Source organism: Eubalaena glacialis, chromosome 6 (assembly GCF_028564815.1).
Source record: "Eubalaena glacialis isolate mEubGla1 chromosome 6, mEubGla1.1.hap2.+ XY, whole genome shotgun sequence".
In the NCBI taxonomy this organism is placed as follows: domain Eukaryota; kingdom Metazoa; phylum Chordata; class Mammalia; order Artiodactyla; family Balaenidae; genus Eubalaena; species Eubalaena glacialis.
In genome coordinates, this window is record NC_083721.1 from 132,103,141 (window position 1) to 132,128,363 (window position 25,223).

General features: G+C 38.0%; 1 protein-coding gene across 2 annotated transcripts in view; it reads left to right on the forward strand.

The window, feature by feature from the left end:
* The first annotated feature begins 322 nt into the window (after positions 1–322).
* MSL2 (MSL complex subunit 2) overlaps positions 323–25,223 on the forward strand; it is a 29,413-nt gene continuing 4,512 nt past the window's right edge. The window contains exons 1-2 of one of the 2 annotated variants that reach the window (XM_061193661.1): positions 323–477; positions 1,299–1,647. In XM_061193661.1, the coding sequence (XP_061049644.1) occupies positions 1,506–1,647 (142 nt within the window). In that variant the 5' untranslated portion in view covers positions 323–477; positions 1,299–1,505. Of the gene's footprint in view, positions 478–546; positions 1,648–25,223 lie in introns of those variants that run through there. The other variant, XM_061193660.1, reaches the window with a different exon arrangement.

The following is a 25,223-nucleotide window of genomic DNA, read 5'->3' on the forward strand; positions in this document are numbered from 1 at the left end:
ATGCTCTGTACAGAGAGCCGTAAGTGGAGAGCCAGGCATGCGCAGTGAGCTCAGGGTGGGTTGGCAGCGGGGAGGGGCTGGCGTGAGCGGGCGGATGTGTTTATCCGGTTTTCTGGGTGGGCGGTCAAAGCGCACGCGTAAGGGCGAAAGGCGGTGGAGCTGGGTAGTGGAATGCGCATGCGCAGAGCGAGCCGGTAGCTCTGGGAGGGCGTGGAGGGGGCTCTTAGAGGAGAAGCAGGGGAAAAGGGAAGCGAAGGGAAAGCAAAGGGCGGGGGGAGGGGTGAGAGTGTGGTCTGCGCATGCGTGCGAGCGCTAGCGACGACGGCGGCGGGGGAGTCTCGGGGATGACAGTGGCTTTGCCCGTTGGGGTAACGGTCGTCGTCGCCGGCAGGGCCTGAGGCGCCGCACAGCCCGCGGGATCCATTAAGGCCGCTGCAGCCCGGGCCCTAGCGAGCTAGAGTGGCGCGTGGAGTCGGGGTGAGGGCGGCGAGGCACGGGGGGAGGGGCCTGCGGCGGGGCCTTGCTGTGTGCGCTGGGCGGCGGCGGGGCCTGGCGGTGTGAGCGCTCGCCTCAGCCTCTGCCGCGGCCGGGTGGGCGCCGTGGGCGGCGGCGACCGTGGTGCTTGGCGGAGGAGGCGTCCGTGTGTGCCGCGCGGAGAAGATGGCCGGGCAGTGAGGGGGCGGTGCTTGCGCCTGGTGACCTCGGAGTAAGCGACTGAGGAGCGAGGGCCGCCGCCGCGGCCCGGCCGGGCCTGCTCCCCGCCCTCTCCCGCCGCCGCCGGCCCGCGCACTTCCTCCCCGGCCCTCCCCTCTCGGGCGGGGGCCTCTCCTGTCCGCTTCGCCACCTCAGGGAACTGCCGGGCTGTAAACGCCGGGGCGGAGAGCCAGGCGTGTCCGATATGGAGAGAGCGGCGGCGGCCTCCGCCAGCCGCAGCAGCCACGTTCGCCGCCGCCGCGGCTCGGTGCACTAGATCGAGGAATCCGACCACCGCTCCGCAGTCCTTGCCGTCGCCGCTGCCTCCCCGCCGGGCGCTGTGATGGAGTAAGGGCCCTGCAGCCCGTGAGAAGCGTGCCCGCCCCTGGACCGGGCCGGGGCCTGCTCCCGCGACCGCCCAGCTCGACCACAGGAGGTGCCTTCGCGTCCCGAGATGCAGCTCGAGCGCAGGCCGCCCGCCGAGCCGCGGGGCTAGACTGAGCGCCGAAGCCGCCGCGTTCTGCGCCCCGCGGCCGCTCGGGACAAACTCGAACGCTGGTTTCTCTCTCTCTCTTTTTTTTTCCCCCTTGGTCTGCAAATCTCAGGGACGGAGGAGGGGCGCCAAGGCCCCATGTGTGGGAGGACTGCTGCAGCTCTACAAACTTGTACGGATTTTGGTTACAACTTTGGCCAGTGGTTCTCCCCCGATTTCCTCCGAATTGTTGCAAATTCGCCATTGTTCCCTGGCTGCTTACAAAGTTGGATCCGGAATTTCTCTTCAGCCGAGAGCCAACAGTGTCGAAGTGTCTGCAATGAACCCCGTGAATGCTACTGCTCTCTACATTTCCGCGAGCCGCCTAGTGCTCAACTACGACCCCGGAGACCCCAAGGCGTTTACAGAGATTAACAGGCTCTTGCCTTACTTCCGACAGTCCCTCTCGTGCTGCGTTTGCGGTGAGACGCTTTTTATTGTTCCCCTTTCAGTGCTTGTTTTAAAAAAACTCTGGGCGATGGTAGCAGAAACGGTTTGACGGCGGGGTAGTTTGTATTAAACTTTTATTATTTGTGCGGTAGTTTGCGGTCTTTAGTTTTGAAACTCGGTAGAGCACTTTTTCCCGGCATTTCAGAAAGACAGAACCCTTCCAAACCGCTTTCTCTGTACAGCGGCCTCAATGTTCAAAACTGTTAAATTCGCCTTGGGTCATTTCTGGTGTTTTTTTTTTTAAAGAGGTGAAATATGCATCTATGTTGCTGTCCCCCTCTTTCTTTTTTTTTTTTTTTTAAAGCTTTTGCTACCAGAGCTGACTTAATACCTACCTTGGTTAAACGTGGTGAAACCTGGTTAAAACACCTACATGTGGCGTGTTTGCATTTCCCCAGACGTGTTGTGTGTGGGTGGTGGTGGTATAGCCGGTGAAGTCGGTGCGGAACTTTTTCCCCCGGGTTCTTCTAATGCTTTGACAGTTTGACGATAAACAGTGAGCCATGGCAGACTGATGGTACTCAGTGCTTTTTAGCTGGTGGGATTTTTTGTACAGGATTACGTTTTTTTATGGTTTTGCTATATTGTGGCCTGGTAGAGGGTTATTTTGGGTGTTTTTGTTCAAGAAGTATTATTTTGTGCTGGGCAGGATATTTTCAAGTTATTTTTGAGAGATGAAGATATGCTAAATTGTCTAATAAATCCATGTCTCAAAAGTGATAATAATTTGTGATTATTATCTCAGTGGTTAACTGTATGCGTATAATAATTTATTTTTGAAAAAACTTAGACTGAAAACGTTAACATAAAGGAAAGGGTAACTGGCAAAACCAAAACAGTAATATTCCACTTCACATTGTTACTTCGCCAAAACTTTTGAGGTTTTGTTGATCCACTTACTTGTAGTCAGAATTTGAGAAATTCAGGCATTTCAGGCTTTCACTTTATCTTAAGAGAGATTTTGCGACTGTAGTGGCTGAAGGGAGAAATGGTATTCATTTGAGATTCAGCATTTTCCGTATAGCTCTGGGGCAAAGCCCTGAGGGGGTACAGAAGAGGTGTTTTTTTTTGCACATCGGGTTCTTAATCTCATAAACATTTAAGTAACTCTTACAAGCGATTAAGTGCTACTCTGACTGGTAACCGACACTTAACACCTTTATAGAGAAGCAGTTGCCCTGGTAAATCACTTAATTGCCCTGGGCCTCAGTTTCTTAACATGTAAAATGAGAGCTTTGGGCTAGATTGAAAGTTTCTTTTCCGCTTATATTTTACAAATATAGTATAAGAATTTGCTTAGTTTCAGCGTACTCCGCCACCCCACTCTCACTTTTTTTTTTAAATGGAGTGCTTTTTTTTTGATGTCTTCATAGCTTTTGATAGTTTGTGGAATGAAGAGATGGGGCTACTATAACTTCTTTCAACACAAACCTTTCTTTTGGTGGGGGAATTGCTACTGTGGTGATGTAGAGGTCATAGACCAGCCCATCCTGGCCTGCTAGAACTGCAATAGAGAGTGATGTCATTATCCAGGTAACACTTGAAGATCTGGTAGGTCTGCTTTTTACATGGTGGATGGGACTTAGCTCTCAAAGAGGGAAATGGTAGTTTTGCAGATGTTTGGAATTTTAAGTTCTTATCGGTAGCTTCAGGACAGTTGTGGTCTAATTGAACATTTTCCCAGAATCTAACCTGGATTTTAAAAACTGGTATTAAAGATAAAGCTACATTAGAAAGTCCAACTGTAGCTTTTTTTTTTTTTTTAAAATCAGTCTTGACAACTCAAAGGAATTTTTCTGACATTGGGGCTTTTAATTATTCTTTCTTGTTCAAGCTTCTGTTCCCCACCATCCTATGCAAAAGATTTGTGGGTTCTACTTCTCCCTTATAATTGAGTAGCTGGCATAAAATTTCAGCAGTATGGATGTAGGTTCAGTTTTTTCCCTCATCTCTTTGGACACATGTCTGTGGTTATGAAGAGATGGGGGAAAATACCCAGTTATTTGAATTCAGATCCAACATTTTCCATCTTTGTGTCAGGTACTGTCCTGGACTCTTTTTCTTAGCTGGAAAGCATAAACTCCTTTCAGTTAATAGGGCATGTGCAGTCTTATTTCATTAGGATAATAAATATGTAAAAGTTAAGTTTTAATTCTATCTTGGCGCTGTAAATAGGAAGTTTGTTTCAACAGGTCCTCCAGTGTCTGACCCAAACCTCCCCTTTCAGCTTTGTATTTAACTGCCCTCTTAATTTCTAATAATTTCTCAGCTTCAGCCAGTTTGATATTTTTGTCTTTTCGAACATACATGCCTTATGTCTTCCTTCTCTTTTCCCCACCTTTGCTCTTTGAAGTTCCTTCTGCCTAAACTATATTCTTTTTGTGTATGGTCTAACTCATCAACTCCCTCCCTCCTCAGTGAATTCTTGGTTCTGTCACAGGTGCTTTTAACTCTTTCAAATTATTCTATCTTAGGGAAAATATTATTTTTTTGTACATTTCTGTGTTCCTTCTGCCTCATTCTCTCCTGTTCAGTGAATAGCATGTAGGTGTTTATGACAGACTCAGAGAAAGAAAGTGAGAGGAGGTGAGGGAGGGAAAGAAGGTCTATGAACTTTGCAGTTAGGTACAAATCTTAACTTTTCTACTTTCTGTCTAGGCAAGTTACTTTAACTTTTTGCCTAAATTTCTTGTATCTACAAAAGGGGATAATATCTTCTTTAAGTTTGTTTTTCCAAATTTGTGTTATATGTGAGTTTATTTTTAAGTGGGAAAAACCTTTTGAACCCATGAGAACAAGTCTGTGGACTTTGTGCCACCCTTGCGCAGAGGTGGAGAAAGGTAGGGGGAAGTGAGAGAAGAGATTGAACTGTCCGGTCAAATATTGTCAAACCTAGATTATTCACTGGAACTACAGGTTTTGTTATCATTGTTCTTTGAAATGTTAATTAGCTGATTATCACTGCTTGTTTTTCAGTTGCTTTGTATGTTTAAACTTTCTGAAGTTTCTGGTGAATGGGATAGCAATGCTCCAGAGAGTTATTGTACTTTCTAGGCCACAGAAACAGTGACCAAGACAGTATTACTGTGGGTACTATTTCTGTGTCAGTTCTTTTCCCTTGTTCTTAACGTTGGACTTGCTTTATCATTTATCACGAAGTATGTAGAATGAATTTTCTTTTGATGGCATGAAACTCAATAAATTCTGCCCTAGGGATTTTAAGTTTTTTATTAAACTTTTATATCCTCAAATGACATAAGAAGTTTGATATGTAGAATCAAATACTGTTAGAACTGGAAGGACATGTTAAGTGGAAAAATAGTATTCTCTGAGATATTTGGAGTCCTGTAAATTAATCATGGTCAAATCTCAGGGACATGAATATTTCCCTGATGTTTTAAATTCTAGAAACAAAGTGGTTTTGGCTTTTACTGAAGAGTTGTGGAACTTTTGGATATCCAGTTTCTTATTTATAAAATAGGAAGGAGCTGGAGAATAGTGTTTCCCACTGACCTAGGCTGACCAAGTTTTTGTTTTGAATGTTAAGGACTTAAAAAAGCAAATCCTGTCATCTTTTCTTACTACTGCTACTCTCACATTCCACTACAAGGTACGTGGTTCCCTGAGGGTGAGAGTCTTGCTGGTCTTGTTCACTGTTGTAGCCCTGCACCTGACAGTTCCTGGCTGAACAAGCATTGTTGAATGGATGAAACTGCCGTTAAAAAGAGCAAGGTTCAAAGTAGGAAGGATGTGCTCTCAGAATAAAGTATATGCCTTAAAATTAAATAGATTTAGCTTTGTGAAAGACTACTTTCATTTTCCTTATTTTTCTCATTTTGGCATTGTTTGTGGGCCCACTTTGGAATTAGTGCAGTAGATGATCTCAAGAATCTCTTCCAGTTCTGGAGTTCTGATTCTTTTAGCAGAAGTACTTTGTTTTTGACTGAGCAAACAATTTATAAATAGCAAGAATCTTCTAAAATGAAATTTGAACATTTAGCGTGATTTATTTTAAACTACATACCTTTTAGAAGCTAAATTAAAAGGCCATTTGTTTAATTGTACTTAAGCGTTATACTGCTTTATATTTATATTTTTCTCAAGTGTGAGTTCATTTGATACTTAAGATTTTATTTTTCTTGTACTTAAAATCACTATAATCATTTTATTGTAGTAAGCATATAATGTAAAATCTACCATCTTAACCATTTTTAAGTGTACAGTTCAGTAGTGTTGAGTATATTTACATTATTATGAAACAGGTTTCCAGAACTTTTTGATCTTGTAAATCTGAAACTCTGTACCCAGCAAGCAACCACCATTTTCTTCCTTCCCCCCAACCCCTTGTAACCACCATTCCGTTTTCTGTCTCTCTGAATTTGATTACTGTAGATTCCTCATATAAGTAGAATCATGCAATACTTGTCTTTGTTGACTGGCTTATTTCACTTAGCATAATGTCTTAAAGGTTCATCCGTGTTGTAGCATGAGACAGGATTTCTTTCCTATTTAAGGCTGAATAATATTTTATTGTATGTATACACTATACTTAGTTTATTCATTCATCCAACGTTGGACATTTGAGTTGCTTCCACCTCTTGGCTGTTGTGAATAGTGTTAAGAACATGGGTGTGTAAACACTCTTTGAGACCCTGCTTTCAGTTCTTTTGAATATATACCCAGAAGTAGGATTGCAGGATTGTGTGGTATTTCTATTTTTATTGTTTGAGGAACTCCATACTGTTTTCCATAGTGGTTGCACCGTTTTATCCTACCAGCAGAACAAGGTTTCCAGTTAGTTTTTCCATATCTTTGCCAACACTTGTGTTTCCTGTTTTGTGTTTTGTTATTGGTGTGTGTGTGTTTGTTTGCTTTTTGTTTTTTGGATAGTAGCCATCCTAATGGGTGTGAGATGATATCTCATTGTGGTTTTGATTTTCATTTCTCTAATGATTAGTGATGTTGGTGATCTTTGCATATGCTTCTTGGCTGTTTGTATATCATCTTTGGAGAATCACTATCATTTTTTTATCTTGAAAACATTTTTTGTTTTTTTTCTCACAAAATCTTTATTAATCACCGGTGATGTTCTCAGTGCTGGAATAAAAAGATGAATTAAGAAACATGGCCCCTACCCATATGTTGCTCAGTGTTATGGGGAAGACATAAGTAAACCAGCATTTATTGTGTGTTAGAGGCACTTATGTTATTACCAATATTGATGTAATATTAACTTACTCGTAAGTTAACTTTGTCACATGTGTAAAAATTTCAGAAATTTACAGTAAGTGAGATTTCCCCCCCACGTAACTCGTTTTTGAATAACTGTTTGGGTCAAAGTTTGGGCAACCCTCACTGGGGTTAAAGCAGAGTTTGGTTTACCAGTTTTTTCTTGGGACTTAAGTTTACCTGTTCTCTCTGATCTGGGAAGAATTCTTTAGGGAACATTTATCTAGTAGGCTGGTTAAGGAAGAACAATATTTAGTACTGTGTTCTGGCAGATACTCTTATGTCAGATATATTAATTTAACTCTTGGTTTCTTTTCCTAAGAAAAATCTCTTTTTCACAATTTCCCCTTTTAGTATTCCAAAATTAGTTCTAAAATATTAGATCCTAGTTGGTTATGTTTATGTACAGTGAAATTGCCTTAGGGAAAGGACTCTAAATGCATTGTTCTGGATACTGAGAGAGAAGAAAAGAGCTTTGATCCATCAGCCTTTGTTATATGATAAAACCAACTGAAAAATTAATAATACCAGTTTAAATAATGATTTAGGGCAGACAGTATGGTACTGTAAAATTAGGCAGCAGAAATTGTTGCAGTCTCGTGAGAACTAGGAAGTATGGTGCTTGAGCTAGGCCAGGAGGAATGGTGAAAAGTGAACATTTTCAGTAAGGCTTGAGGGAGAGAACATTGGCTTGTTTAGGCTGCAGAAAATCAGGTTTATCCCTAATGAAGAGTTCTTGTAGGAGAGTCCATCCATGCCCTATAGTGGTAACTCAGGGGCCTTTTTGCAGGGAACCTTGATGCCAGGCTAAGGAATTTGACATTTACCTCGTAGACCTGTTCTTTTTCAAAGTGTGCTCTATAGCCCACCTAAATCAAACCTAAAGGGATTGTTAAAATTCAGATTCCCAATTATCATATCAGGCTGATTGAATTGGAATCTCTGTGGGCAGGGCCTTGTAATGTGCATTTTATGCCCCCCCCCCCGCCCCCCCCCCCCGCCCCGTCTTGATATGGGTAGGGGAATTTGCAAATCCCTGTTGTGTTTGAGAAATATTTTAAGTAGGAGAGTGATGTTATATAGATTTTGTTTTAAAAAAGGTTAGTTTCGGGATAGAATACAGGATTGATTATTGGAGTGTGGTGAAACCTAGTTAGGAAGGATATCAGATGTATCCATATTATAGAGGCTGGAATAGTGGTGGTAGTGAAAAGGAAACAACATAAGATAACGCAAAGGGAAAATTTTGTCCTCTTTATGGTTATCATAACAGCTTAATTTTTTGATATACTGTATTACAATTTGTCTTTGGTTAGGCATATTTCACTGTGAATAGATTAAATATTTTCTATCCTTAAATTTATAAACATGTCTAGTATAGTGCTTTCACAGGGTATATATTTGATAGAAAGTACTGAATTGTATGGAAGATCCGATAAAACCTGGCTTATCAGGTGTTTGGGAGAGGATTCAGTTAAGGTAGGAAATAGACGGGATCTAGTGTGGGCCTGAGGAGAATGAAGAGAAGGATGAGACAGTGTTTAGTAATTTGATGGTGCCTGGGAGTTGGGATTAGTGAGGAAATGTTATTGGAAATATGTTTAGGAAAGGCTAAAATCTAAAAACTTTAATTTTGTGCCCCTTCCTGGAAACCTTGATTTTAAAATCATAAGATATACTGTTTGATATAGTAAAACAAACAACATATCTTTTGAGTCTTGGGGTTGTGGGCTTTCAAATTAATTTGAACATTTAGGCCTCCTCCTGTGTTTGCACTCTTTGTTTTCATTGCATTGATAGCATACTATCACTAATTGGTTAATGCCTTATTGTATTAGCTTCTCAGTTGACACCTTCCCTCAGAGTCCACCTGGCTACATTTTAATGTATGATTTAATCTGTTTTTGTGAGGTCTGATTAAATTTTATCTTCTAATTTAAAAGGTAGTATTTCAGAATCTTTATTTTAATTTATATTTTTCTCTTTGTCCATCACCTTTGACTTTTTTTCTTATCCATTTAGTTTCTGTTATTGGCTTTCCTCTTTTAAAGATTTCTTTTTGTTGTTCCCATGTCAGGAAATTAATTCAGATAATTTTTTTCACCTTAATTAGTGTATGGCCATTTTCCTCATTTTTTCCTTGTTCTGACTCCGTAATATTTTAACAGAATTATTCTAGTTCATTGCCTTTCTGTTCAGAAATCTTGAATCTTTGCAGATTTGGAATATCTGCCTATCTCAACCTGTTTTTAATCTAGTTTATAGCCAGCATATTTTTTGTTTTGAATTTAGTTTGTCTTATCAATTAGCATTTGTCCATTTTTATTGTTATAATCCACAGAAAATGCGCACTTAAAATGTTGTCTGGCGTCAAATTTGGAAATAACTTAGGTTTTCTGGCAAAGTCAAGTAGTTTTAAAATTCTTTTTGCAACAATTAAAGGCATACCTAGGGACTTCCCTGGTGGTCCAGTGGTTAAGACTCCCGCACTTCCATTGCAGGGAGTGTGGGTTCAATCCCTGGTTGGGGAACTAAGATCCTGCATGCCCTGCGGCCAAAAAAAAAAAAAAAAAAAAAAGGCATACCTAAAGTGGAGGTGGGCGGTCCGGGGTATGGCTTTTGACCTTCTCCCAATCCTGCTAAATGCCATTCCCTTGAAGTTTAAATCTCTGTCTGCTGTTCTGAAATTTGGGACTCTGGCCATATATAATATGGGGTTCTAGGATTAGAAGGGAGCATTCCAATTCAGGTATCTTTGTGTTGGATTTCTGAATCCCCTCTACAGTTAATCAGTTGGTTGTCCAGCTTGTGAGTGAATTTATTCAAGATATGACATAGGATATGACTGGCATATTTTATCCACCAGAAGCTGTGAGCTGTTTCAGGGATCCTTTTATAGTGTCATTGAGCTTGCCAGCTCATTTTTTACATAGGTTTTACAAGGAAGGTATTACTAGGTTATTCTTCATGATGAGAATTTATAAAGCTTTAGACAGAAAGCACCATAAGTCATACAGTCACTTTTTCACATCAAATGAATATTTTGTATTCTGTAATATTCTGTAATAGTCTTGAAAGTTAACCCAAGCCTTTTCCTTAATACCTCTGGGGTAGGGAGCTAAATTTTACTCTGCAGAATAGCCCTATTTTTTCTTTTTTTTTTTTAATAATGATGGAAGCTTGATGGTATTCACATTGCTTAATTTGTGTCATGCTTTATTTACTTATCTATTTATTTATGGCTGTGTTGGGTCTTCGTTTCTGTGCGAGGGCTTTTTCTAGTTGTGGCAAGGGGGGGCCACTCTTCATCGCGGTGCGCAGGCCTCTCACTATCGCGGCCTCTCTTGTTGCGGAGCACAGGCTTCAGACGCCCAGGCTCAGTAATTGTGGCTCACAGGCCCAGCTGCTCCGCGGCACGTGGGATCTTCCCAGACCAGGGCTCGAACCCGTGTCCCCTGCATTGGCAGGCAGATTCTCAACCACTGCGCCACCAGGGAAGCCCTCAAGGCTTGTTTTTAAGCTTTTTTTTAGGTGGAACCAGAGCAGCCTTTAGGGGCTAATTTTTCTGCATTACTTGAGGCAAGAACCTTTTGACTACTCTATCTGATGCCTCGTGAATTATGAGGTTTCTCACACTAGGTGGTGGGAATAGGAATTGTTCTGCTGCCTCTGAGTTATAGGGATTGTTCTTTTTGTTCCTTCCTGGGGATTCTTTCTCCATCCTGGGGTAATTTCCTCATAAACATGTGCTGATCATTCAGTACTCAGCTGAAGATTTGAAAGAGATCATCTATAAATACGGCGTTCTTTCTCTGTGCGGCTCTGTCATCTCTAGTACTCTGCCCTGAGAAGTCCAGCTGCCTTGTCTTCGCGACTCTGTCTTCTCAACTCAGGGAGACTACTGGGCTTTGTCTTGGTTCTCCTTCCTTGTGCTGTGGCCTGAAGATTATCTCCAGACAGTAAGCTGGGGCAATTGTAGGGCTTAGCTCATTTGTTCCTCCATGCATGGATCACTGTTCTGTGGTGTCTGTTGCCCAGTATATCTGAAAACCATTGTTTTGTCCAGTTTTTGTTTCAGTTGGGAGAGGAAGTCTCCCAACTGAAACAAAAATGAAACAAAATGTAATTATTCCATTTTGTCTGGAAGCAGAATCAGATTATATTCTAAACCTACACTGTCCTATATGGCAGCCACTTAGCTGTTGTGACAATTTTAAAAACAGTTCTTTAGTTATACTGAGCTACATCTTAAGTGCTCAGTAGCCACATGTGGGTAATAGCTACCTTACTGTAGATATAAAAGATTTCCATCATTGCATAAAAAAGTTCTACTGGACAGTGCTATAACAACTAAGAACTTAGATTTGTTCCTGAAAGCTGTGGGAACATTGAAAGATGCCTTCAGTGTTTTTATCTGAGGTTTTGATTTTAAAACATTGAGCTGGATAGGGTTATGAACAGATCACTGGAGCTCACCACTATAGACTTAAAAAACAACTCCCCTAAATCAATGTTAGTGGATTGGGTTCAAGAAGGTGTTCCATAGTGTTCATGTAGTAAAAGGTTTCCATTATTTAAAAAAGAAGATAATTTAACTTTTTTTTTTTTTCCTCTAAAGTGAGGCAATTTGAGATGTCAAATGACTCCTGGACCAAATCATGTGCCATACCAGTTAATAATTCTGCCAAATCCTTTCTGCCGTGACGGTTTTAAATTGTTTTTATACTTAGTCACGTATTTTATTAATTCTTAGTCGTATTGTTTTAGTTCTCTCAATTTTTCATATATCCATTCAATGGATCATTGGTTGGGGACAAGAAACATTAAGAAAATTAGGTTGCTATTGAAATACTAGGTAATGAGGAACATAAAAATACTAATGATTCCAAATATCTGGTTCATGATTATTATTACCCCTCTCTGTAAATTGTCTTTGTTCTCTTAATATCTTCCATATCAACAAGGTGTAGGTAATCATCCAAAAAGCAATGTTAGCAAGAGAATACATAGTGATATACAGTATGGCCTTTTATTTTTAGAGAATAAAGATTAACTACACTTGCTGTGTGTTATTTGAAGTGTTTGCAAATACTAGTCTAAAGCCACCCTTAGTTTATCATTTAGTAACAGAACACTAAAAATTTTTTTTTTGTAAAAGATACAAGAATTACAAATACCAAGTCACATTTACAGCTTTGTCCTTGCATAATATATTCAATTTTAGCCTATGTTTTTAACATTCATGAGTTTATAAACAAGAGAGGTCATTTAAAAATAGATATATTGCCAAAATGTGTTTTATTACATTTTAAAATAAAGCAAGATGTAGCCCTTGTTAGTGGGAAGTCAAAATTTGTCTTTGTATGTTTTATTAAAATGAACTTTATAGTATAATCTTTGATAATATGTTTATTTTAAAAATTTCTTGAAATCTTTTAATCACATTTCTTACTTAACTGATTAGAAAAAAGTCCCAGTTCCTCAAGGCAAAAAAGCTTAAAGTATCTTTAATCCCAGTTGTGGATCAGAATTTGTTGGGAAGCTTTTTAAAAATACACATTCCTGGGCAGTATCTGCAGTTATTGAGTCAGTCTGAAGCAGGCCATCTAGGTGATTCTAATACTAATCCATGGATGAGAGTAGTGCTGTCTTTGAATACGCCTTATGTGAGGTTTATAGGTGTACTTAAACGAAAATACATGTGCCAATAAATTTAAGTAATGCTGTGTTAAGCAAGTTTCTTGACATTGGTAGTTTTCAGTTTTAAGACACTAATGTAAATTTGGGGATGACTTTCCAGGAGGGTATTAAAGCAAACCTGTTAATGCATTCTGGTACAGTGGAACACCAGTTTGGGAACTTTGGATCTAGCTTCATATTGATTTATTCAATTAACGTTTGTTGTTCAGCTGTGAATTGATTTAATTGTGCCTAATTGACTAGCCTGTTTTATCGTATTGGTAATAATTTAATTTTAATGAGAGACCGTCATGGTTTTGCTAAAATATGAAAATAACAGAATATTACAGAAGTGCTCTGTAACCACAAAACACTCTATAAAATCTCGCCTGCATAATTATTAAGATAAATGGTGTCTGGCATTCTCTTTTCATTCTTACTAGAATGTGAAATGAGGCATGACTTGAGTTTATGAATGTGTTGTGGTTTATATATCATCCATTTAATAATGTATGGTCAGTGTTTGGTTTTTTAGTTATAATAGTACTTGACTGGTGAAGCTTAGTTACTTTGTATAAACTGTTGATACATCCAAGAGTATCAGGAAGTATTTTTCATAGTTTTAGGTTGACCAAAGACATAAAAGTTAAAGAAACTCTGAAATTTAACCATTCAGATGTTCAGTAAACAGCTTGGCTTGAGTAACATTCATACTTCTAAAATTGCGACATTTAACAGTCGATTTCCATTTTTCATTTTTCTGCAGACTGGTTGTAATCCTTTTCCCAAACTGGAAACACAGATTTTGTCTTTTTTTCCACCGCCCACTCCCCTGGTATACATGTTTAGCTATCACTGGTCTCTCAGTATAGTAGTGTTTAGTTATTTGAAGTGATGCAGTGAACTTTAAAATAATTACTGGGTCACATGGTCAAAATACCTCTCTCTGTCACCATTTTTTAGTGACCAATGCATATCTATCATAATATTCCCTTATTTTAAATTAAAATGCACATTTTCCTGTCATACTGCGAAATTATTTGTGTTAGATATTTTAAAGAAAAGTTTACAGGTTTGTGGAATCCAGATGATCAGGGGCTAATGGTGGTTTAGGACATAGCTGCTTGAATATTTAATTAGAGAACTAATAATTTCCTTGAAACTTTAGTTTGTTGTTTGGACCTGTTGATTTTTTGAGGCATGTATTTGCTTTTTGGTTTACTACTAAAATAAATTGTGTGAAAGTTTAAAGGAACATATTCTAAGTGCTGCTTAGTCAAAAATTTAAAAAGAACGGACCTGGGTTAGGAAGCTCTGCCAAGGGGAAAATGGTGCTATCTTCTCAAAAGGGTTCTCTAATTTCAAATTCATTTCTCTTTGATTTGAGCTTATTCTTTTTTTTTTTTGAATTTTATTTTATTTTTTATATAGCAGTTTTTTATTAGTTATATATTTTATACATATTAGTGTATATATGTCAAACCCAATGAGTAGCATTCATACTCATGAATTTCGCCTAATGAAAAGATTTTTAAGAGGTTTAGACTTCAACATATGTCTGCAAAAAAGTATATTGGGCACAGGTTTTGTAAAACTAAAAACAAGCTTTAAAAAGGACAGTTTAAATTGTCTAAAACAGTTAATTCATCTATGCCCATTTGCTAAGTGATACATAAGATCTTTTTATGGTATTGTCATTTTTGTTCTTAGCTGAATCCAGATGATTATTCCCATGTGTTTATGTATCTAGGAGATTTCTTACTATTGTTTCAAGACATACTTTACATCTTTAATTTTGGGGTGTAATTTTGGTGCTGTAATTCAGTGATGTAAAAAAGGTCCAAGTATCCTTTGTTAAATGCACAGTGCTTGGCATATAGCTGGGCCTCAGAAGTTACTCGCTGAAGTGATTGAGGAAAGGAATATTTTCTTAAATGAAGATAGCCTAAACAATTCTTCATTTGGAAAAGTTGGAGAATGGGGATATTTATATCAGTGGATTGGATTATGGAAGGATTATTGTTCAGGTCCTATGTCAGACTTTTGACATCAGTAGAAGTATATTCTTCCAGTCTTTATATGTGCCTTGATAATGCTGTTGGAGATTGATTGAATCTAAGCTGAATGGATATGACTCAGTCAGCATAGTTACTCTCACACCACAGGAAGAATAAGGTGTATGTATATATTGGGGTTGATCAGCATCAATTTAATGCTGCTACTATTAATAATGCTTTCTAAAGTGATATCACTTATGAAAACCAACTGTACCTATTTTACTTATTTTATACTTAATATTATATATATAACACCCATTTAATAAATATATATATACATATATACATATATATACATGTATATGTGTGTGTGTATATATATATATAAATATATACAGTCTTTAGCTAAGATTTCTCATGCTGTAAATTCATAGACTGATATGCGGGCTGAGGTTTTTTTTGTTGTGCTGTCTTTACAGAGGAGGTAGTACAATGCTTTATAGTATATATGTTCACTTAAAACATTTAAGATTAACTTTAAAAATTGAGCTTGGTGTGTAGAGAATCCAGGCAGGGCTCTTGTAGCTCCAATTTCTATGCAGTAAAGATTTCCTGACCCTCACAGAACTTACTGGTCATCCATTCTCCCCTTCGTTTCACTCTTCCTGACCCACTCACTATTTGTTACTGCCAGTACCTGTTCTTCTGTCTCCTTCCCCCAAAAGGTTTTGCATCTTGTGGTTAATATGTTGATTTCTGTTATGGCCCAATTTCAGTGATCATTCTTTTTGGTAAGTGAAAAGAAGCTAAAATTGTCTCAGTGGATGCCATGGACTTAGTAGCGGAAGTAGGGATGCTGCTGGTTAAGTAGAAAGAATACTAGATTGGGAATCCATAGACTAAGCTTCTATTTCTCATTGCTAGTAACTAGCTATGTAATCTTATGAAAGGCCATCTTGGTTAAAATGAGGCCATGGGACAAGTTTATTTCCAAGGTCACTCCCAACTCTAGTGTGCTTTTTATGATTCATTCATTGTACATTTATTAGGTGCTGGCTTATGTGCCAACACTGGTTTAAAGATACAGAGATAAATAAGTTTCTGGTCTTGAGTGAGACCCAGTGAATGGTGACAATATAATGTGATAAGTGCTATAATAGGAGAATGTGCATAGTGCTTTTTGAACAAACTGAGGGCTAGGAATTAAGGAAGGCTTCCTCTCCGAGGTCATATTTGAGTCAATTCTCAAAGAGTAAATAGTTTAGTGAATTCCCTGGTGGCACAGTGGTTAAGAATCTGCCTGCCAATGCAGGGGACGCGGGTTCAAGCCCTGGTCCGGGAAGATCCCACATGCAGCGGAGCCACTAAGCCCGTGCACCACAACTACTGAGCCTGTGCTCTAGAGCCCAGGAGCCACAACTACTGAGCCTGCGTGCCACAACTACTGAAGCCCGCGAGCCTAGAGCCTGTGCTCCGCAACAAGAGAAGCCACTGCAGTGAGAAGCCTGCACACCGCAATGAAGAGTAGCCCCCGTGCACCGCAACTAAAGCTCACGTGCAGCAACGAAGATCCAATGCAGCAAAAAAAAAAAAATAAATAAATAAATAGTTTACCATGCAAGGAAGGAAGAAGGACATTCTAGGAAGAGCAAATCACAGAGGAATGAGTAAGCAAGCATTGCTTGTTTTGGAATGGCCCGGTGAGAATGGAGTATGGAGTTTGTGGAGAAAGCTTAATGTTACAAAATTTTGGGGGGAGGGTGGGTGTGGGCTAGATTCTGAAAGGCCACATATGTCATTCCAAAGACTTTGTGTTTTAGGGACTTCCTTGGTGGTCCAGCGGTTAATACTCTGTGCTCCCAGTGCAGGGGGCCTGGGTTCCATCCCTGGTCAGGGAACTAGATCCTACATGCCACAACTTAAAAAAAAAAAAAGATCCCACACGCTGCAATGAAGATCCTGCACGCAGCAACTAAGACCTGGTGCAGCCAAATGAATAACTAAATAACTAAATAAATATTTAAAACAAAAAAACAAAAGAATTTGGGTTTTAAAGGCTGCTTGAAGGTATTTTTTGTTTTTTGGTTTGTTTGGACAGTTTTTAGTTGTACCTTTAGGAAGGGTTCTGAAAAGAAGAAAGATCATCAGACTTGAGAATATTTAAATATGTTAAGTCGGTAAGTTTGAAATTATGGAAATATACGGGGAAGTGGAAATATGCAAGCTTTCATTGGATTTTATTTTGAAACTTTTATAGAAAATTTCAATATACAAGATAGAACTCTAATATATTGATAATACCTATCACCTGAACAGTTAATGGTATTCAAATGCAAGACTTCTGATACACTGTAGATCTTGCCATAAAATCTTAGCATTATCAAATTTTAGAGCTAGAAAGAACTTAGATATTTAGTCACTCTATAGCTTTAAGGAATGGAGGGGTAGTCATTTTTAAAGGTACATCATCATTATTACTTTTTTTTTTTTAACTCATATCCATCAGATTTGGACAGTTAAAATTACTAATTGTAGTGGATGCTATGTATACACTACCCAAATCCCCATTTCAGGACTGAAGGACTTCATTTTCTTAGTTACTGAGAGTGTTGCTGGGGTTGTCAGACTTCCCTGGGAATTGCTGTTGGCTGAAGAGAGCCACTCACCCAAGCTCACATCCCCTTCCTTGGAGTAGCCTGCATTCAAAGACTAGTCCATTAAAGACCTGGCTCCCGTGTCGCACCATAGGACAACCTTGAAGAGCCATCCCAGCTTCACAGCTCCCTGTGGGGTCATCTGAGGCCTTTGTTGTTATACATCCCAGCCTAATTTGTTCTTCTGCCCCTTCCTTCCTCACCTGATAAACTTTCAGCACGCTGACCTCTCTCCCAAGAATTTCACTGCCTAGGAACCTGACTTCCAACAATGATGAACTTTAAAACTTCTTCGATTTGTAACAGATTTGTAAAGTTCAAAGCAGCGGTCCCCAACCCTTTTGGCACCAGGGACCAGCTTCATGGAGGACAATTTTTCCACGGTTGGGGGCAGGGGGGAATGGTTCAGATGGTAATGCGAGCGATGGGGAGTGATGGGGAGCGATGGGGAGCGGCAGATGAAGCTTCGCTAGCTCGCTGATCACCTCTTGCTGTGTGGCCAGGTTCCTAGCAGGCTGCGAACTCCTGCTTTAAAGGATTTAACATCTACCAGTTTTTCATGTTTATGAGAAATATTCAGTAAAATGTTGAAAGAGTCACGTAATAATATAATGAAAGAAAATGATCAATTTGTATAGTGCCAAACATACAGAAAAAAATTCTTATTAGAACATGTTTTGGAATGGAACAAAAAGGAACCTTCTCAAACATGTTGAACAAAGATCTTGGCATTTAATTGACCTCTCCCCCCCAATCATTCATTACTAGTGTTTCTGCAGTCTCATTTTTATTACCTTTTGTAAATTAAAGGCCACCCCCTGCCCGCCCCCCTTTGAGATCAGGCTCACACATTTTTATTGATTTTTTTGTTTGTTTTTTGGCCTTGCCATGTGGCATCTTAGTTCCCTGACCAGGAATTGAACCCATGCTCTGTGCAGTGGAAGCGTGGAGTCTTAACCACTGGACCACCAGGGAAGTCCCTTTATTGACTTTTCTTGAGAAAATTTAAAATCTGGACAAAGATTTTTTTTCTTTTTTGGTCATACTGTAGAAAATGGAAACATATGATGTATATTTGAAACAAATTGAGTCAGATTGAGTGTATAAAATAAAAGTCTTGCCCTTATGGTGCAGGAGAGATTTGCGTAGCAGAAGAATCCAAGACTGCGTTTCTGAAGAAAATATTTGAAGTTTTTATGTCTGCAACATTTGAGAGTGCCTTTCCTAGACCAAGTGTGCCACTTGTCATCATTCAGTGAAATGTTTTGTCATTGCTTAAGTTACTGTCCTCTCTTGGATTCAGGAGTTTTACAGCAATGTGATTTGGCTGGCAACAAAATTCTTTTTGCTGCTAATAAAGCTTTTTTTCCCCCTCCCTCTTCTTTTTCTGTATTTCTTTCTGTCTGTGTGACTGTCTGTATTTAGGTGGTCAATACAGTTATTTAGGCCTTTTGGAAGGGAATGGCTGATGAAAAGTACGTTATCTTATTCAGTAGTGATTGCTGAGGAAATCGGCTTTAGAATCAGTAACATAAGTGAACCTAGAAAACTTCTTATTTAAGAATTCTACTTTTTTGAGTATTTTAAGATAACCAGTTAGTACTATTATTTAAAAGTTCCTTTACTTTAGTCATGATTTTAAGAAAATCTCATTGAATATAATTATTCTATTTTAGCAAGTGAAATTTTTCATTTTTATTCTTTTCCTCCTTTTGCCTTAGAGCTTTAATATAAGTATCTAGTAACCTTTAATTTTGCTAATCAGTTTTGATGTGGGTCCATTTGTTGGAAAGCAAATTTAAGCTGTGTTGGAAAGCATATTTTATTGAGTTAGTATGTAGAAATGTATCTTTTATGATGTCCCTTCTGTTTCATGTTGCTTACATTATCAGTAAAAGCAGAAAACTGCTTTCTCTCTTTTGTAGGATACCACATATTTTACAGCTGTGGAGTTCTATACTGATTTTTTTCCCTCTTTCCAGATACTTTTCCATATATACCATATATCTAAGTATCATAAGATTTATTTCTTTTTGTGAATTCCTTGACTGTTTAATACTCTAGTTTCCAAGAATGCTTCTTGGAGAAATGGTATGATGGTTTTAATTATTAACCGTGACCTGCCTGTGTGCATTTTTTGCTTTCTGATAGTGGTGTCAGGATTTGTTTATATGAGACTTGGCTAATTTTCCCTGATTCTGAAGTGTCATCTCATCAACAACAAATAAGGCTTATATAAAATTACTTGCATTATCTAAGGTTTTTGATTAGGCATTCCTTGTAGCTGTAATAGAAGCATTACCAGGAGAAGGAATTCTGGACAAGGAGTGGTGGTAAATACAGAATGTTTTGATTCTGATAAATGCTCTTTGTGTGCCTGTTAGAATTATATAATGTTTTTTTTGGTCAAATGACAAAATTAAGCCATTGAGATAGTTTAATTCCTTAAACCATTTTCCACTTTTTCCAGTTTTCATTTTACTGAAATTATTTTCATTGGGATCATTTCTTTTCCATGTAAGCTTTAGAATGAGGAATTGATTTTGTAGTCTCTCTGTTGTTGTTCACATCTAATTTGTCCCTGTCAGATTTTAACCTATTGTAGCTTTTGTAGGTTTTATTTTATGATCATTATTATTGCCAGGTCCAGTGTTCACAAGATCGTTTTTTAGTCATTCACTAAGTTTTGCTAAGCATTTTAGCCATCATTGGTTTTATTTTTTCTTGTGTCCTCTCTCCGCACCTCTTAAACTTAATTTCCCCCATTCCTCTGGTCAGAATATTAGTGGGGTTAAACACCATCTCTGTAAAAAGGAGAATAAAAGATCTTGTTTCAGAAGCAGTTAAGGCATAATTTACTTGGTAGTCTGCATGTCAGCCTAACATTTATAGTATGGTCCACTTTTACCAATGGTATTCTGAAGTGAATGAATTACCAGTGGCTTTGTTCGAAGTTGGAATCAGTTATGTATTTAGAAGAGTTTGCCAAGACTAATCATATCTTTGTTTGCTTATACTAAGGAGTTGTACCTATCCCTTGTATGGAGAAAGGGACAAGCTGATTTGAGACCTACTTATTTATTTTGGTGCTGTGGGTCTCTCAAACTTAGGCTGCTTTGTAATTCTTGATGCTGTCAGTGATTCTTCTCAGGGGTAAGGATAAAGTGCGTGGCAACCAGTCCAAGTGCTACCTTTGGTATTTTAATACTGTAAAGTAGTGATTTGATCTATGTTAAATCTGTTTAATAGAAGGAACGTTTTATGGCTAAAAAGTATGTACTGAGAAGAATATAACTTTTGAAATGTTTTTTTTTTTTGATGCCAGAATTAAAGCCCTTTTCTAGGGCTTTAAGATTTTTTTCCCTTAAGTTAAACCTAAATTTGGTTTAAAATTTATTTAAATAATTGATTTTGTTAGGTGTGATAATGGCATTGCGATTACATAAGAAAATGTACTTTGTAGTGATATATACTGATGTATTTAGAGGTTTGCTCGGATTTGCTTTGAAATACTTAAGAACAAAAGATGGGTAGATGAAGCAAATGTGGCATAATCTAGATAATTGTTGAATCTGGTATACGTAGGTTTATGAAGATTAATTATACTACTTTCTGACTTCGTGAAACTACTATAATAAAAAGTTTCACCAAGTTAAGAGCATTAAAAAAATCTGATATTAAATATCTTAGCAAATTTCTTGCCAATAGTTATGTATTCCCAGAAATTCCCAGAATGACTGCTGTGGTCATCTAAAAAGAAATTTTAGTCTCAAGTTATAATTGGGTGATTTGGGGATGAGAAAAGTGAAGGAGAGAGAGAATAAAAAAGGAATTAGTAACTTCTATTAAAGTGAAGAGTAAAAATGAAATTTAGTCTTTAGTATTTTTAGGGCCAGTATAGCATCATTTAGTATTATTTAAACAGGGCACATAATATCAAATTCATTTAGTTATAAGACAACTTGTATTAATATTATGTAAAGGAAGATAATTCCTGTAATATATTGCAGATTAAGGATTCAAGGCAGTGCAGTGAGAAAACTTTTTGTCATGAACTATAAATTTTTAAGCTCTGAAGATGTGTTTTGAGCAAGTCTTTTTGTACTTGAGTGTGAAACTATAGGGAACATGATGTAAGCTAAAGCAAATTAAACTTTTCCCCAAATACTACCCAGTTTTTATAGTACAGTCTGCCAGTAAGTGATGCACTTCTGCTTGACTAAGATTGCCCGTCCATTTTACTTTCTAGTATAAGATGTATATTTACAATTTTAAAAGTGTTATCTGACATTTCTTAATTTACAGGGAGGAGTTTCCTTAGGGACATGTAGTAAGTGTATGGCTAACACTTATCCCACCTCTAAGAAGCCCCTGAACTTTTTCTTTGTTCCTGTATCACTGGAGCTGCCTTTGTTGTGAGGTGTAAAGAGAACCCTCTGGGAAGCTTTTGAGGGATAGGATACTTAGCTGAGTGCATAAAACAAGTTTGCCTATAGGCATCTTTAATGATAGATTAAAATTTCAAATATTTGTGTTGAGGAATGGTTGGGCAATCCAGTAGGTAATATGAGGCCACATAGTGGAAGTAGTTAGGAACTCAGTGGTGGTGGAATTATGAATCAATAAGTGATAGTTTTTGTGTTTTCTAGCCTATTTTCAGTTCTTAGTATTAGGCATAGTCTCCTAAAATCTCATAGAAGAATACAAAGATGTGGAGGGTGTAAGTCCTTTAAAGGTGTTTGGCACCCCGGGAGGTTTTGATTGACATGACTGGTGAAAAGAAAATCAGTGATGAAATGAAGGCCAGAAGAGGTAAACCTTACTTATCACTTAGCTTGTACAGTTTGCAAATCATTAGGGCTTATAAAATGATGACATTCAAATTATGTCATTCTTCATTTATTAGTTACATTATTCCCATAAAGAGAAACTTCTCATCTGTGATTTGGTTATTTGGTGGTTTAGCTTATATATAGGTAAGGTAAATCAGAATAAATACTTGCTTCTTGCTCTTTATTTACCAGTTTTCAAACTAATGAGCTGGTTCACTAGCATCTGATTTTTTTTCCTTTTTTAAAATGAACTCTAGAGATTTGAACATTTTAGATATGCTTTATATTCCATTGCATTTATGCATGCTCAGATTTTCTCATCTTTGGTCACTGGAAACCTCTTAGGTTTGCTCCTGAGTCCCTTTAATGTTATCTGGATCTTTGATAGTTTCCTTGCTTTGCGGCATAAGAAGGTAATCAAAACTCATCTCGTCTAACTTATGCCACAGATGTAGAATCAGCCATTTGTCCAAGAAGCTCTGATTCCTTTGAACAAGAAATTGTTTTTCAACATGGTTATCTGAGTTCATTGCCACTGGGGTTGCTCCCTGTTTCCACGCCTTTTCAGTGTACAGTGAGTGCTAGGAAATATGTACTTTTAAGATGAAAACATGAGTTCATACTGATAAATCCAATTGAAATTCAGGACTACAGGATTTTTTACTTTTCACATCTTATGACTTCCTTCCTCCTACTAAAAAAAATACCTAGATTCTCAAGGACATCAGCATTTACTTTATCCTACAATTAGACACTAACACTTTATAATAACTATCAGCACTACCACCAAAAAATGTAATTTCTGAAAACAAAACAAGGATGTAAGGTTAGAGTCAATTTTCTGTTTTAAAGTCATTTGAAGTAGTTAACTGAATAGTTATACCATCAATTTGATAAGAAATTACAGTTTTGGTACATTTTACTTTTGATTTTTAGGAATTTCCTTTAAATTTTTTAGTTTTGTTATATAATTATGTAAAATATTTACATGGTTTAAAAGTTAAAAGCTATCAAACACATTAAACCCAGAATAGTGTAGTGCTGTCCCTTTTCACTTTGTTCAGTCTCTCCATCCCAGTAGATAATGTATTTCTTTTTAACCTTACGGTTTATCCTTTTAAGCGTGTACACATCTCTCTGTATGTATTAATATCCCCTACAGCCTTCCTTAGATTAAGTCAAGGGTAGTTTAAGGGATTCCTGTATTGGATAGAAAGATGGTTGGACTCTGTAACTACTGGGGCCTTGTCTTAAGGCGTTTTTATTTATTGTTTTTTAGAGTTGTACAAGCATCACCACGATATGATGTTAGAACATTTTAATCACCCCCAAAAGTTCCATTGTGCCCATTTACAATTAACCCCTGCTCCTGCCCCCAGACCTAGGCAATCACTATTTCTGCTTTTCTGTCATTTTTAGACATTTTATATAAATGGGATAATACAATAATGTACTCTTTTGCATCTGGCTTTTCACTTAACACAGTGTTTCTGCACTTCGTCATGATTTGGCATGTACCAATAGTTCTTTTAATTGCTGAGCAGTATTCTTTTGTATGAATATACTACATTTTGTTTATTCAGTAGTTGATGGACATTTGGATTGTTTTTGTCTATTATGAATAATGCTGCTATGCATATTCACAAACATCTCTTTATATGGATGTATATTTTCATTTGTCTTTGAGTAGGCTCCTAGGAGTAGAGTTGCTGGTTTGTATGGTAAATGTTTAACTTTTTAAAAAAATAAATTTATTTTATTTATTTATTTTTGGCTGCATTGGGTCTTTGTTGCTGTGCGTGGGCTTTCTCTGGTTGTGGCGAGCGGGGGCTACTCTTCGTTGTGATGCACGGGCTTCTCATTGCAGTGGCTTCTCTTGTTGTGGAGCATGGGCTCTAGGCACGCAGGCTTCAGTAGTTGTGGCACCCGGGCTCAGTAGTTGTGGCTCACGGGCTTAGTTGCTCTGCGGCATGTGGGATCTTCCCGGACCAGGGCTCGAACCAGTGTCCCCTGCATTGGTAGGCGGATTCTTAACCACTGCGCCACCAGGGAAGCCCTGTTTAACTTTTAAAGAAACTACCGAACTGTTTCCCAGTGTGATTTTCCATTTTACATTCTCACCAGTAATATAGAAGGGTTCTGATTTCTCCACATTTTTGCCAACTCTTAGGTATTATCCCTCATTTTGAGTTTATCCATACTAGTAGGTGTGTAGCAGTGTGCCATAGTTTCACTTTTCTTAATAACTAATTATACTGGCATATTTTCATGTGCTTATTGTATATTTTCTTTGGTGGAATGTTTATTCAAATCCTTTGTTCAATTTTTAAATTGAGTTTTTTTTTATTGATTTGCATAAAGTGTTTTTAATGTATCATGTTGTAAGCCCTTTATCAGTTATACAGTTTGCAAATATTTTTTCTCCGTCTATGGATTATCTTCTCATTTTCTTAATGGTGACTTTTGAAGCACAAGTTTTTTATTTTGTGAATATCCATTTTACAATTTTCTTCCCCTTTTGTGCATTTGATGACGCATCTAATACTGCCCAACCCAAAGTCATGGTTTTTTTCTGCATTTTGCTTTGCTTCTGAATTTTAGCTCTTAGATTTATGTATGTATGATCTACTTTGAGTTAATATTTGTGTATATTGTATATGTTTATTTTTTGGCATTGGGATATCAAAGTGTCTCACAGTGTTGAAAATACTCTTTTCCCCTATTGAATTATTTGGACAATCTTGTCAAATAGATCAGTTGACCATAAATGTAAATTTCTTTCTGGACTCTCTATTCTGTTCCATTGATTTATGTACCTATTCTTTTGCCATTACCATACTGTCTTGATTACTGTGGTTATGGAAGATTGTAAAGTTAGTAGTGTAAGTCCTCCAACTTTTTTGTTCTTTTTCAAAATTGTTTTGGCTGTCTCAGGTCCTCTGTGATTCCATATGAATTTTCGAATCATTCTGTTAATTTCTTAGAAAAGAAAAAGCCACCTGGGATTCTCAAAGGGATTATATTGAATTTATAGATCAACTTAGGGGAAAATTGCCATCTTGTGTGAGGCCTCTCTGTCTAACCTGAGCTTGTGTAACCTCAGGCTAGTACGAGCTGAGCCGTTTGTCCTCCCCAACTGGCCAGCTTCTGACAAGTC